Source organism: Agrilus planipennis, unplaced genomic scaffold (genome assembly GCF_000699045.2).
Source record: "Agrilus planipennis isolate EAB-ADULT unplaced genomic scaffold, Apla_2.0 scaffold1, whole genome shotgun sequence".
NCBI classification, from domain to species: Eukaryota; Metazoa; Arthropoda; class Insecta; order Coleoptera; family Buprestidae; genus Agrilus; species Agrilus planipennis.
In genome coordinates, this window is record NW_020442466.1 from 4,580,563 (window position 1) to 4,597,073 (window position 16,511).

Sequence of the window (16,511 nt, forward strand, 5' to 3'; positions counted from 1 at the left end):
AATCTATTTATTCATAAGAAAAAATATCTATTTATATACAACACTAACTTGTACTTCAATAACAAACAATTGAGCAAACAAATTTAATGGGAGCCATGGCTTTGCATGGTTATTCAAGTAGAAAATTTAAACTTTACTAAACAATGTAACTTGTAGTTAGAATAAAAAAAAGAATAATAACATACATTTGAGCAAACAAATTCAATGGGAGTGTTGGCTTTGCATGGTTTTAGAAAGTTTGGATAAATTTGGCTCATAACTTGTTGTTTTAAGTATCAAAGACGACTCTAAATTTTCATTTATCAGTTAGCTTCTTACTTTACTTTTAATTATATTCATGCAAGGGCTTGCCCGCACGAATATGTCGATCCGAAGATAGTCAGCGCTCCACATGCCAACTTCTTCACGTCATTGTAACAATCTGGAAGATTATTGGGAAGCGGTGAAAAGCGAGTACAACTGGCTAAGAGATAGAATCAGTGCCTAATCCTCGTTAATCAATTCAGATCGATTTTTAAATGGTTTTGTTTTTGATAAAATAAATAATATTTTCGTATGGAACTAAAGAGCCGCAGCTTCACATCCAAAGAGCCGCATGTGACCCTGCCGACCTCTGTGCTAGAACTAGAAAATTTTTACACTAAAATCAACTTTTGTAAAAAATTTAGTAAATAGATAGATGGATAATAGCCTGAGGATCCATTTTATGTATTTCTTTTGTATTGCTTCGATTAAATACCCCGTATTTCCGTTTCATACTTCAGTAGGTATACTTTCTACGAATACTTCTAAAAATAAATACGTTTTCTTTTCCCAGTTTTCCTTGAAATTCTTTTCAGACATGCTCCATACTTTCCTTAAGACTGCAGCTGCCTTTTTTTAAGTTTCTTATTTGTTCTTCTGTACGAAGTAGCCCAGACTTATTAATTGTCTTTTAAATTTGAGTTACCTGTTAATTGTTCCAAAGCGAATTCATGCAGCTATTGTTTTCGTCCACCAAGAGATTTTTTTTTTTGCGTTGAATTAGAGAATAGACTGCAGGCACGCAAGCATTCTAATACAAAGGTTTCGAGGAGCAGGCTGATAATATCAAAGGGAGAAACTCCGATACTCCCCGAATTCTCATTGTGTAAACGCCCGTTCGTCATCCGTCTGATGAAGTCGAATGGGTTTTTTGTATGGATTTTATGACCATTACATAGGAGGGTTTACAAAGCCCTATTCCTTCAGTCGGTCAACACATTTGTATTTCTCGACGAATGGATTGAATTGTTCTACCGTTTTTTTTTTACGTAAATTGCAATGAAAAGGGTCGTTAGTAACTATTGTTCTATTAAATAATTGCGGAAATGTAGAATATTACTAGGATTATTGAAATGTTGCGTTTAAATCATTGACAAGGTTTGTAATTAATTAACACGATACGAGAATTGTACGTTAGGTACATTCTTTTAATGGTGGTAAGTTGTAAACAACTTTGTGAGCTGCAGGACATGCTGTTCCAAATCCGTAACTATTTTCAAATATTTGGTAATCTAATCTAGATCTTCTTCTGCTTCTTTTCACTTTTGTTTTTGCTTCTAAGATGCCTCTAAATAATAACCCTTCGTATCGTAGGAGATAGTCTACCTATTTACCCACTTACCTCTTTGTTTTCCCTATTGTTCTACTTCTTCAGTGAACTTTCCTGGTTTGAATCTTGATTTGTAAAAGCTGCATGACATTTCCATCATCTTTAACTATATATTTTCGAAAAGTCGGCGATCTAATCTGAATCTTCCACTACCTCTCTTCACTCCTGTTTTTGCTTCTAATATGCCTCTAAATAGTAGCCCTTCGTGTTTTAGAAGATAGTCTACCTATTTACCTAACGACCTCTTTGTTTTCCCTATTGTTCTGCATCTTCAGTGAACTTTCCCGTTTTGAATCTTGAGTTGTGAAGGCTTCATGAAACATTCCATCATCTTTAACTATTTTCGAAAAGTAGGCGATCTAATCTAGGTCTTCTACTGCCTCTCTTCAGTCCTGTTTTTACTTCTAATATGGTCCTAAATAATAGCCCTTCGTGTCTTAAAACATAGTCTATCTATCTACCCATCTACCTCTTTGTTTTCCGTATTGTTTTACTTATTCAGTCAACTTTTCTGTTTTGAATCTTGATATCTGAAAGCTGCATGATACATTCCATCATCCTTAACTATTTTCGAAAAGTAGGCGATCTAATCTAGGTGTTCTACTGCCTCTCTTCATTCCTATTTTAGCTTNGCTGTTCTAGTTTTAAGGAAATGCGAAGTTTAGCTCAGGATAGGAAAGAGTGGAGGTACGTGTCCAACCAGTCTTAGGACTGATGACCTTATGACGATGATGAGGCGATCTAATCTGGATCTTCTACTACCTCTCTTTAATCCTGTTTCTACTTCTAATATGGTCCTAAATAATAGCCCTTCGTGTCTTAGAAGATAGTTTATCTATCTACCTATCCACCTCTTTGATTTTCCCTATTGTTCTACTTTTTCAGTCAACTTTCCTGTTTTGAATCTTGATTTCTGAAAGCTGCATGAAACATTCCATCATCCTTAACTATTTTCGAAAAGTAGGCGATCTAATCTATGTGCTCTACTGCCTCTCTTCATTCCTATTTTTGCTTCTCATCTGCCTCTGAATAATAGCCCTTCGTGTCTTAGAAGATAGTTTAGTTAAGTTTTCGTTTTGAATTTATCTTGATTTTTATATCTACGAAAATAAGAATCTTAACGTAATTATATTATGAAATTAGTATAAAATACGAGTTGTGTTGATTGGTTTGTTTCATGTTGTACTTATAAAGTTCAATAAGAAATGAGTAATGGTGGGATTGCTATAAAATTTTCGATGTGTATAATGCAGAAAAGGGACGAAAATATTGTGTTGATATATTATACACGAGGGTCAGACCGTAGTATTTTCAGTGACATTTTCAATTCGGACGTTTCTTCTTTTGTATGAAATGGGAACATAACTGTGGTTGATTTATTATACTGTTTGAACACAGGATGGAAACGTACGCATTAATATTTATTGACTGGAGATTGGAACGTTGATTTACGACATGTCGACATTTTTTTAACCGATTTATTAACCCTAAAAATGGCGTTTCTGTGTTGCCAGATAGAGCAACTAGAACAAAACCAGTATCACTCTTTTTACTCTCATCAATTATGTATTTATTATCATATGATTCGACTATCCCAACGTGATGGTGGTTTTCTCAAACAAGATAGGTACTTTTAGCAGTTGCAAAGATAGACTTAATAAGGATAATTATCCCTTTAGCATTGTCAAAATTCAAATTTGATGTTTCCAATACAAGTACAGAAGTAAAAGCCTGAATACATTAACTTACGTATTTTCAAAAATATTTCATCAAATTTTGAATTTCTTTCGAGTTTTCAGCAATACACTTGGGCTTATAGTGTCTTAACATTGTCATTTTCTGCTAATAAATACCAATAACATAACGATTTTATAGTTACAATATTTGCTGTATGTTGGGTTGCCTATGAATTACAGTACAAATTGTACTTATATTTATTCTGAAAAAATAACATCCCTTACTACATGTAGGTGCAAAAAATGCAATTTAAAGATTGTAATTCATCAATTTACTTCAATGGAACCGTAATTATAGCTCAATTATAGCTTCTATTTTAAATTGACCTGGCGCCTCCACCAAAATTTTCAAAAATTTTTTAATAATAGTTGATAACATTTAGCTATTTTCATGACTGTCTTATTTTCGATATCAATATGATTGTTTACTAGGTTAATCCTTCACAACAACCATCAATAAAGGTCAAACTAGATCTCTCTTATTAACGAGAGTAAACGCTCAATACATTAATTTGCATACTTTCAAAATAATTGAATCAACAAATTTTTATTCTTTATTGTATGTACAATTAAATTCCACGCTAATTAATAAAAGGACTGAAGGGTTTCTTCGTGCAAAAAGGATCATATTATTGTCTTTCGTCTTTCAATATATTTGTAATTGTTGTTAGAAACCAATTCTCGTGTTAGGGATGGTGAATACTTATAATTAGGGTAATATTAATCGAGTTTTCAGCAATACACCACAAGTTATGGGCTTATAGTGTCATTTTGTGCTAATAAATAGTAATAACATAACGATTTTATAGTTACAAAATTTGCTGTATGTTGGGTTGCCTATAAACTGTATTATAAACTGCAGTTTTATATATTCTAAAAAAAGAACATCTCTTACTGCATCTACGTGCAATTAATACAATTGTAAGATGATAATTCATCAATGTACTTCAACGAAACCAGAATTGTAGCTCAATTATAGCCATTTTTTTAACTGTCCCGGCGCCTCCACCAAAATTTTCAATAAATTTTTGATAATTGTAGATAACGTTTACATATTTCCGTGAATGTCTTATTTTTGATATTAAAATGATGGTTTATAAAGTTAACTCTTCAGCAAAATTCAAAGTAGAAAGGGGAGACTGTGGTAAATATTAATTAAAAATTAAAAGGAATACTCACCCCTAATTACCACAAAAAAAAACTTTGTTTGAGCGGGCACGTGTTTCGTGGGCATTGTCTCGCGTTGATAAAGGTTTTTTCGTGCAAGGAGGATCATATTATTGTCCTTTTTTAACATATATGTAATTTATGTTCTTTACCAGCACTACCAAAATTGTATTACATCAGCACTCCATTCCTCAATGTCTAAGCGAAATATTAAAAATTGAATTCCAATTAATCGAAAACTAAATTCCATTACAGAGTTAAAAGAAATTGAAAATCGTTTAATTAATGTAGAAGCTGCTACGCCGGTGATTTCAATCCAATTTACGTTATTTTTTTTTTTCAGTTGTCTAATGTATATCGCGATTTCAACTAAATTGATTTCCGAACACTAATTCCGTTTTATATTCTCCTTTCTTTCCGGCTCATTTTTTAGAAGATCTTATCCAAGGTTTTACTTCTTTCGCTTTTTTTTTTATATCGGCTACCATTACAGGTAACCCAAATTATTATTAGAATCCGTTTTATTCAAAATTTCATGTGTTTTAACGACAGCTTCCCCCTTTCTCCACAAATCCATTTCTCCATAGGCATACAAGGAAAAGCTTTCAGAATAATTTATTTACGTTTTTTGTTAAAAGCGTTTTAAAGGCTTTATACGGGGTGCCTGTTGTTATATATAATATTTATAGGGTGTATTAATAAAGTTTTAGTAGATGGCATAAGTATTAGTAACAGCATTCTTTGCTATACAACAATTATATATTGATTTCGGTTTATTGTAAAAGTGGAAGAAAGAATTAAATAACCCAATGTACGTCAACTAAAAACTTTTACCGTTGATTTCGAAAACAATTTACAACTTGTAAATGGTTAAGGATGTTTGGGAGGTACAATCGGAGACAAGAGTACATAAAATTAGAAAAAAAAAAGTATACGGTTTGAGAGAAAATTTGGAATTTGACCAAAAAAACATTAAATAAAATAAGAACTAACGAATAATATAGAAAATTTTTAACTGAATTTTGGCAGTGAATATGCCTTGATTTCGACTTCGAAACAAAAAAATATTTAGTTTCAATCTCTATTAATAATGAGCGTAAAACTTTTTAATATGTTTAAATAATAATTAAAACTTTAAAATTGCATTTATTTCAGACAATTATAAATATTATCATTATATTATCAAGTAAAAACGAGATTTTCAGCTAATTTTTCATTTTTTCCTCGATAACCATTTAGTGAATTTGAATAACCTTACGCTAAAGTGATTCTCCAGAGTTCAAGTTACTTATTATAAAAGTTTGAAATTTCTGGTAGCTTTTTTTCTGTTAATAAAAATAAATTTAATCTGTTCGGTTAACGAATCTCCATAAAATGACGTGTAAAATTACAATTTTTTAAAATTTCAATAACTTTTTAACGGTTTAGTGAATCGATTTGTAATTTTTACAGGAGTTTTAGAATTGAATGAGGAACGTTCTTCCAAATTTTTATTTGTCTCGTAGCATTTTGACATACCGCCCAAACATCCTTAAGGAGAAGTTGAAAGATTCGGAAAAGTAATTAATGAAATATAAAACTAGTGAAGATTTTTTTTTCACTAGTATATACCTAGAACTTGACAATTACTGATTCTTCAAAGTTAATTATTAATGTACAGAAGTTTTATCTACTAAACTTATACCGATTGGTTTTATTCTTTAATTCAATTCTTACTTCTAATTAGTTATCTTTTGTTGAAACATGTAATAAAACTTGAAATAGCTTGGAATTGCTTTTCCTAAAATTTCCGATTTCTATAGACGAAATGTGGGGTAGGTACCATCACAAGGTCATCAGTCTGAAGAATGGTTTAGGAAAAAGTTCTTTTGAAAACAAATCACGGAAAAATCCTCCTCAGAGAAAAGCCTCAATCAGTGTTTGCGTTTCCAATAGATTTTACAATATCTCGCTTCCATATTTGCGGTAAGACCAGTAATTTAGTCACAATCTTCTATCGCCCCTTTATACTCCTGTTTCTTCTTCTGATACGCCTCTAACCACTTCTTCATGTCTGACACCCTACATATCGAAAACCGATGTATTCAATATTCATATTAGCGCAACTTTATAAATTTTAACTTCTATTCAATTAAGATATTAAAAAAGTATATCAGTTTGTTCGTATATCAAACCATTCATTGTGGAATAATTAAAGCATCTATGTTATTATTAAGTTCTTTGAAAAATCATCCCATTTGAGCCAAAACCTTTTACAAATCCATATACAATGCTCCTGTTTGTTTTGTTTGTGACAGATCTAGATCAAAGCTTCGCTATTCTATCGCTTTTATCGATAAGCCCCAATTTTGTTTTCATCAAGGTATACGTTTAGAAATTTAAAGGTCTAAAGGATTAATTTATAAAAAGAATTCAATCTTTGGCACGCATGTAGAAAATCAAAGCGAGCGAAGCTGCTGGTAAAACCTATCATGACATTTTGTACACACATTAACAATGGTACCGAAAGGGACAAAGGGTACCTTTTATTCAGAAAAAAATTCTGCACCCGAGGGATAAAAAAATTAGTTTTATGTGGTCGTCGATGAGCTGTGACATGTATTTAGATTCTAATGGTTTATAATTTTAAATCAACGAGCACTTTTACAAAACAATTAAAAGACTATTATTGGAAATAGAATAAACATTGAATACGAAAGGGCTGTTTAAGTCTTTGACTAAATTTTAGGTATATGTAAGCTTACATATGACATCACAGGTTTTTAAACATTTTGTCTCGAATTTGTCTAGAGCTTTTTGTTTAAAAGTTTCGATGATATTTACCATAGATAGTTAGCAGTCCAGATAGTTTAAATTTCAATTAAAGTTTTACTCTATTTCTCTTACAGAATGAATGCAAATTTTCGTGTTCCTCTTCGTGTAATGGAACCTCCTGTAATAACTTCTGCAAGGACTGTTTGAGGCAACTGGGAGAACCGTGCAGCGATGATATAAAATGCGATGATACCAAACACCTCATATGCAAATTTTCACACGGAGATACGGAAGGCACTTGTGTAGGTAAGTTTAAAAAAAAATACAGTAAATTATTTATTTATTAAGTTGAAAACAACAGTTGTCAGGTTAGACCTTTATAATTGTTACTGTGTGTTTTCGATTATTATTAATTTTTATTAAACGACAACATCTCGGACATCGACATCTACAGTAAGCCATTTAGTTGGGAATATCCTATCATCGGCTGTTTCAGCTGCACTAATTTCCCTAAATATATTATATTTTAACAATTTTTCGTTGTTGCGTTATGATAAATGCATGTGTTAATTATTTTAATACATATGTTGTATGCTAGTCTTCCATAATTTGAACTTTTTCTTCAAAATTTTCAAGTAATCAAATGGCACGCTTGAGCCGTGTGGCCGATCATCCCGCGGTCTTTTTTAAGTATCGTAGAATACCAAGGTATAATATGGTACATGCATTTGAGACCGAATGTAATTATTTGAAGATTTCTATAGGAATGAACGAACCAAACTTTTTAAAAATTACTTTTTATTCATGTCAAATACATTTTCCTTTTAAATGAATTTCTGACAATTTCCGAGGTAACGATGCACCATTAAAATGGTACCAAAGTTTATGAAAAGATTTTTAATCACCCCTGGAGTCTCAAGAGAACCTCCCTGTTTATCACTGAGTGTATATCATCTATATTTGTATCTAAATAATTCAAAATGAATCTAAAAACAGTATTTTTTTGGTTGTTTTTCATTCAATATATTCAGCAAAAGTCTTGAAAATCTTTTTAAGGTATGAAAGAACAAATACCTATCACTTATATTAAGTGCTTAATACATAATCAATAAATCGCGAAAATGATTGAAAACAACCAATGAGTTTTCATATTATGGAAACGAAATCTGATAATATTAGAAAAACAACGTTCATAATAACTTTTTTAACTTCCCATTAGGAAGTTATTGTAATTGGGTCGAAAAGTGAAATCGGAATTTTCATTATATTTCCACGTTTTAACATATTAGTAGCATGCTAGCCAATTTTTTTGATGATGTGTGTATGTACGTACGTACGTACGTACGTACGTACGTACGTACGTTCGTATGTCAGCATTTTTTTCGTTTTCGATATCTCAAGAACGGATTGAGATATCGCCCTCAACCAAAATTTTTTCGAAAGATATTATCATAATGAAGATCTGAAAGAAATTTGAACGAAATCGGTCAAGCCGTTTTTTTTTTATAAAAAAAAAAACGAATTAATTACAAACAATTTAATTAAAATACGTTCTAATCTAATCACAACAATGAAGTTACGGAATCAATAATAACGAAATATCATTATTCAAGACAGGGAATAACATATTATAATAACATATTATAATAAAAATTTGTTTATAACAAAATGAATTGTTATAAACAATCGATAAACAATAAAAAATAGTATTTACCAATTGACTGATGCAAGTACTCTATCAATTCGGTTTTCTCAGACGAAATACTGTTTCTTATGGGTTTATAAAATGACGAACTCTCAAACATTGTTTGTTATTTATTATTGTGCCGCGTTTTTTTCAAACTTTAGAAACGAATGTACTTTACAATAACTGTATTATCTAATGGGAAGTTAGTCGTATTAGCACCGATCAAAGTGTGCTCAGACCAATTTTTTCTGTTTTAAAATTCAACCCCTAATGTTTTTTTAACTTAATGAAAAATCTACTGAAGCAAAAGTATGTAAATTAATACCAACTTTTTTTGAATATATGATTAGAACCAATTTAAATAGAAAACCCTCGCAAAATCGAAGTTCTTTCAGCGAAAAAATTGAAAAATTATATTTTAAGTCTCCTATAACATCAGCAATACGAGGGTAAGGAAATGACAATTTTAAAGTGCCTTAATTAATTTTAGCTAGATCTTTTATTTATTTAGGCATCTCAACAACTTTCTGTGTACATTGGGTTGTCTATCCTGCTACAACAAAAATCGAATTAATTATTATGTTTAATCGGGTTATAAGAAAACTGAGCCACGGTATTGAATAGCAAATTTGATCGAAAAACATTAACAACAATACAAATGTCTGTATTTAACTAACTGATGTTGTTTACATGACGGTATTTATTAGTTTACTTCTATTTGCAAGATCATTTTGAGTATTTAAAATTATTTTTGAAAGCGTTGGACGAATTATATCGTACCTACTGAAGTTCGTTATCATGAGATTCCAATGTTGGCAGGGACGTTCAAATAAGATTTTTAGGTCAAACAAGAGATAAACATATCGTTGTAATACTACTCTTTCGGAGAATTTAAATTGCTATAATGAATATGTATTCCATTCATTGCTAAATGTTGTAACTTTATCTTTTTTGAAACAGTTTCTAACATATTGAAATAACAGTCTACAACTATTTTCATTGACAAGGACTTTAATAAATAATAGTAATTTGAAATTTTTACTATTTATTTTATGGATTTTTTTATTCTACTTTCAATTTTTCTATGGATTTGAATACGGAACAGATGTAAACTAATTCATAAAATTGTAAAAACAGATTTGCATAATTTTCTTTTGTTTTTTAACTATTATTTAATTTGACTGAATTTGCATATGGGTAGGTAAGTCTTCAAACATTCAAGTCGAGAAAGGTCTGGAATTATGTAAATACAGACTCAATTAACATATGCAAATAAACTGGGCTGATAGCAAGCCTGTTAAAAGAGAAAATCTAATAAATTATTGAGTAATTGAGTATTGCTCTGCGATATTCGTTAAATGTGGTTTCTAAACCTCAAGCAATCGAAGTACATCGAATTGGTTTGTTAATGAAATTTGAACAGTTACCGAGTTAATCTCGTTGTCAATTTTCAAATCCAATTAACAATTAAACTATGTTAAGAGCTCCAGAAAACAACAATAAAATTGTTTGCGCGCGATAAGCCTATCCCCTAATTAATATCACAAATGCGAATGTGACTGTTTGTTTGTTGACTTTTCACGCCTTAACTACTCAATCGATCATCATGAAATTTTGTAGACATATTAACAGGGGTACAGGAAAGGACATAGGGTATCTTTTATCCAGAAAAGAAATACTGTTGTCGAAGTATAGAAAATTTAGTTTTATATGGTCGTCGATAATCTAGTAAAATCTAGTAAACTTTAAAATGTATTCCAAACCAATCTTATTGTCAGTAATATTAGCTAAAACACGTAGCCTTTTGGACTGGATTTGTAGATTAAAACAATATTTAAATAAACATGTGCCATCAAAACCAACAACATGCAATTTAAAGAATTCTCTGTGGATTATTCAAATCTGTAAATATGTCAGACATTGTACATTTGGGTCCATAACAACAATGGTTGCGCTCTGGTGTTATAATCTGTTAAATACGATAGAACAATGCGCCATTATCTTGAAACTGCACAAACCTCTGAAGCATGCTATATATGTACGTACAACAATCTCAATCTTCCTGTCTTTCTCATTCGTCCCATCGTATTAATTATGTCCAAACATTGTTCGTATATAAACGAATTTCTAGTCTAGCAAACGGGGATATTTAGATAACCAACCCCCTCACAGTTTTCCTGTAATTTACTGAAATGTAACGATTATATTTTGCAAAAACGTTAGGAAAAAAATCATCGATAAATTCCAAGAAAATTTTGATACGACATGTACTTAAATATTGAGTTGCAGCGACGAATACGAGTTCTGAATGGTGAATTATCTGTTACAAACTTCGGATAACAATTACTTATCGGCAATGAATGCGACCGCAGACGTTCTATGACGTTTGCACTGTGACGAGGCATCCGTCTGGGAAAGAATTTGTCCGATAAGTCCTATCGTTTTCCAGCCACAGGTTACGAAAGTCAAATTTGGGCTCAGGAACATGGCCGCGGTTAAAAATTCATAGCTCCGCTATTCGACATCCGATATGTACGAAACATGGCTCGTTCGAAGCCCAATAAGTTGGGCAAACTTTTGACGGAAACAGTTTTGAACTATGACTTTCCTGGTCTGCGTTAGAGCCGACTCAATTCGCGCAATTTACCGAGTCCAGAAATAGCCCATATTTTCCGATTCTATAGTCCGATATCAACGGGAGTGTTATCAAAATTTTCTAGAGATAAAATAGAAGCACCCCCTACGATATTCCGTTTCAGAGTTATAACTGTTGAAAGTTTTGTTCTAGTATTGTCTTTTCCCTGTTACATTTTTTATAAATCATCTTTGTCTAGAAATAAACTATAAAATAGACTACAGTAATATGACACACACAAACAAATATATACTTGTCCCTTGAGGGGGTGTGTTAGACGTGTCCTTGCTTGCTCTGCTCCGTTTCAAACTTCAATTTTGCCCCGACTATTTTTCTTTTCGAGTTGCATTTCCTCGGGCACTGCCTTTGATCTCTTTCATTACGCTCGAAGAAGAAAATTAAGTTCTCTTTGATAACCTTACTTAACAACGTTCTTGTGACGATAATTTAACAGGGCTACGAGGCGTACAAGTTCTACTATAAAAATAAAAGGGGAAAACACAAAGACAAAATGCAGAAGAAAAAAAGACAACGAGTAGGTGTGCGAAACAATAATAGGGAGAAAAGATTAGACATGTGGGATAATTGAGAACGACAAGGGGATTTGGAATTGGGTCATTGCAAAGCAAAATGTACCACTCAACGAAATTATCACAAAGACGTAAAATTGACAACATTTAACACATTTACAAGTAATTGTATTTTCATCAAAAAGGTCCCATCTTGCCATTGTCATAACATCGTCAATCCGCACCCTTATTTCTTCCTGCGCTGAGTCCAGAAAAGTGTCACATTCGATATCCCTGACTCCCCATTCACAAACAATAATCTTCTTGCTAATATGCCTCTGTCCTCTATGTATCAGAAGGTCAGTGACGGACTAAGGGAGGCTTGCCCCTGCTTTTGGTCTTAGAGGATCTTTCAAATTTCGAAAAGTCTTCTAGTGAATTCCCAAACAAAACCAAATTACGCCCAGTTTGGACTAGGGGCTTGTATACACAGTGGCGGATTATCCATAAGGCAAAGTAGGCATATGCCTAGGGGCGCAAGGTCAAAAAGGGGCTCAAGGTTAAAAAGGGGCGCGCGCGGAAATGTTTAAACCTAAAAAAAAATAAGGAAGTACCTAATAAAAAAAAAGTACTTTGCAAAATATATGACCGCCAGAGGGGCGTCTATGAGGTGCTAGCCTAGAGCGCTCTCGACATTTAATCCGCCTCTGTGTACACAGGTTATAAATAATTGATTTTGTTTGTCACATAGAAGGTTTTACCCGGATAGATAATCTTTCTGGCTCAATTGGATATGTGCAAAGAAAATCGTTTTCCCTTTTCAAACAGTGTCTAAGATCTATTCCATTTTGGGGTGTAAGTTCTTTTCAAAAGAAACATCCTGTGTTTTGTGGGGTCTCCCTATATTTTTGAATGTCTTTATCTCCACTAATTTTTCTCCTTTCATCCATTCATGATGTTTGGATACAGGTTATAGTTTTTCATGAAAATTCTTTGTTCTTGATTTGTATGTATGTCGTATACTTGTCTGTCACTGACTTCCGTTTCTTCTATTTTTATTTCTTCTATACCTTTCTTTGTACTTTCTATCCAATTGGTTAATCTTTTGGATCGTTTATATAAATCCAAAGAAAATAGCCCATCTTTTTCCACATTGAGGTGTAACCCATGATACCTTTTCTTCCCGAAAGATCCATCTTCTGTTCTTTGGTGGTCCCAACATCTATCTCGATGTCTTTACATCGACTAATTATAACTTTTAACTTAAAAGAAAAATTGATACGATAACTGCAGTAGGTACAAAACTGCACGCAAATTCATACCTATATATACGTAAATGATAATAATTATAGGATGTATGTCGTCAAAAAATAAATTAAAAATAGGATGACATTTTTTTTGTATTATTAGGGACTTTTCTGTTCTAGAATCGAGTGGACTTATCCCATGCAGCGTCCGCAATAAAACTTACAGTCATGGTGAAACTTTCTCGTTGGACTGCAGGACTCAATGCAGATGTCAGGTAGGTCACCTACATACTTATCTAATGTAAATTAAATTAAAACAATATTTTGCATTCTCCTCGATACAAGATAAAAGAACACGTTGATTATTAAATATCCATTTAGGAAAAAAAGGAACATCAATCATTATTTAGTATTTAGTTATTTATTTATCGTTATTAATGACAGAGCTTCTAACTGTCGAAGCAATAAATTCCATTTAATATTTTCCATTCCAAGTTCGAAAGCGAAAATAATAATTTTCTCGGGTTGCGCGGTCTTTTCAATTATTCACAAAGCGTATTTTCGAAATGTTTATAGAACGGGACGTACGGATGTTCGAGCCTGTGTCCGCAGGAGCAAATTTTCCCCGAAGGGACTTGCAATCATCCCAGATTGGTGGAAGTTCCTCAACAATGCTGTCGGGAATGGTTATGCGACAGTCAAACAGGTAACTGACCCATTTCAGAACCGCGAAACATCCTCCCCGAAGACCTTTTTTATGAATTGTCCTTTTAGCTCTTATTTCACCACTTAAGAACCATAAAATGACGATTAATTTCCTGAAAAGGATCACATCGTAATGAAACGCGTAGTGCCATTTTTTGGTACCCAAGTCTCTTAAAAGCTGCAGCATTGTTAATTTCGAAAATTTGTTGACAAAATTTTCAAAAAGTTTATCTCAAAAGTTGTACAATCATTTAAAAAGTATTGAGGCTTATGTATCCCCTTAGTACATCTTCATCAAAAATTTTTGAGAGTATGTATTTGTATATATGATTAATCAGAAGCTAGCGTAACTATACTGTTACCAAAATGAATGATGGTGCCATTTTTGGGCACCGAAGTCTGTTAAAGGCTGCGGCATTGTTAATTTCGAAAATTTCTGGACAAAATTCAAAAAGTTTACCTGAAAAATTGTAGAATCACTTAAAAAATTTTTTTTAACCATGAGGCTTATGCAGCCCCTTAGTACATCTTCATCAAAAATTTTTGAGTGTAATTGTAAATATGATAAATCGGAAGCCAGCGTGACTATACTGCTATAAAATGAATGATGGTGCCATTTTTGGGCACCGAAATCTATTAAAAGCTGCAATATTGTTAATTTCGAAAATTTCTGGACTAAATTTTCAAAAAGTTTACCTCAAAAATTTTTTAAAGACTTTTTTCAACCGTGAGGCTTATGTATCCCCTTACGTCTTCACGATAAATATTTCAGTATACTTTTAAATATGATAATTTCAGAAACCACTGTTTGTTACTCATCTTTATCTATTTGTAATCAGTAGAGAAGCCCCCCAACTGTCACAAAATCTCTTCGTCGTGGTCCAATTGCAGCAGCGATTGTGGGTCAGGGTTTTCTGTTCGCCAGTCAAACCTTAACGAACGTTGCCACATGTTACAAGAAATTCGCCTGTGCCAGACGAGACGGTGCGAAAAAACTCAACAGAACAACGACCCGACAAACAATCAGCACCATATAAGGGTAAGTAGACAAACTCAATACGTACATATAATAGTTTTTTTTTTTACTTCCTGAAAAGAGATACGTTCTGTACAGCGCGCCTAATAAAGTCATTACGGAAACAAAGATTGTCGCCCAGCATTAACTGCAAGTTGATTAAGAAGTTTCATAAATTGTATCAGTTTTAATGCGGTCGGCGAGCGCCTCGGGCGACGTCCACGACGTCGTTTTAATTTATTTTCGTCGCGTTTCTGAATAAATGGTACCATTCGCTCAACCGGCACTAACTAGCTAACTAAGAAACCCGATCGAGAAGGCGCTCCCTTAGCCAAACTTTTAAATTTATTTTGTACATAATAGTAGGCCACGACGACGTTAATAATCAATCAAATCGATATCGTTCGCGTTCGTCGTCTGTTTGACCGAAAAAAATACGCGGGATTTTTGAATCTGAGGTAGCCAATCTTGTTCCAGAGAGGACACGAGTGCAAGGCGACCCATCGTCCCAGCAGTCCCGTGTACCTCGAAATAGGTCCTTGCAGGAGTAGGAAAAGGTACCGTCCGAAATTTTGTAGCATTTGTAAAGATCGCGGGGTAACTTGCAGCCCCCTGCTCAGTACGACAGTTAAGGTCGACTTTGTGTGCGACGCGCCCTTGCCGACGTTCGAAAGAAGATCGAATTTGGTCTTCAAAAATATACAACAGGGCGAAGACATGTGGGTGGAAAATATCCGAGATGATACCGAGTTGAAGACGCTGGTGACCGTTTCGATGCAGTGGATTTTGAGATGTAAGTGCGACCGCGGGAAAAAAGCGTCCAGGAACTCGACGGCGGACGTCGTGCTACACAGGGTCCATCGAGACGTTAGGCTAAAAAGTTTCAGGCGCTGAACTAACCCTGTGATTGTTAAGCTATAGAAATAACACAGGTAAAGACGTTTTTTTGGACATATCAGAACTTTTTATGGACCATCTAGCGATATGTAAATAGTGTATCCTAATTTAGCAACAATATATTACAGTAAAAGATCTTTATTCGCGGGGTATACGTTCCATAAATATGCCGCGAATACAGAAACCGTAGATATGCAATGGTAATTAGTATGGAATTATAGGGGATACGTTCTAAATTCGCAATTAAAATTAATAGTACAGTACATACTCAAAAGATGCCGATACATTAACGGGATTCAGCAATACACGCGCCGTAAAGTAAAAACATGCTTATCGCTTCTAGATATCATGAGTTTAATGTTTGGAACAGAGGTTTGAAATTTTGTAGTAAGATAGATAAAGCTTTGTTCTAAAGCTTGTCGAAGGCCATTTTGGAATTTTTTAATTTCTATTGAAAATACGTGTTCTACAAAAAGCATCAACTTTAAGCACTTGTAAAAGCTTTTAATGACCATATTATTGAGAA

The 16,511-nt window shown here is 33.1% G+C and overlaps 1 protein-coding gene across 1 annotated transcript in view; it reads left to right on the top strand.

Annotated features, from left to right (window-relative positions):
- The window catches only part of LOC108733350 (connective tissue growth factor), a 38,457-nt gene extending 22,260 nt beyond the window's left edge, over nucleotides 1-16,197 (top strand). The window contains exons 4-8 of the mRNA XM_025981164.1: nucleotides 7,425-7,596; nucleotides 13,549-13,643; nucleotides 13,945-14,074; nucleotides 14,916-15,112; nucleotides 15,566-16,197. Of these exons, the coding sequence (XP_025836949.1) occupies nucleotides 7,425-7,596; nucleotides 13,549-13,643; nucleotides 13,945-14,074; nucleotides 14,916-15,112; nucleotides 15,566-15,982 (1,011 nt within the window). The 3' untranslated portion in view covers nucleotides 15,983-16,197. The remainder of the gene's footprint in view (nucleotides 1-7,424; nucleotides 7,597-13,548; nucleotides 13,644-13,944; nucleotides 14,075-14,915; nucleotides 15,113-15,565) is intronic.
- The last annotated feature ends 314 nt before the right edge of the window (nucleotides 16,198-16,511 follow it).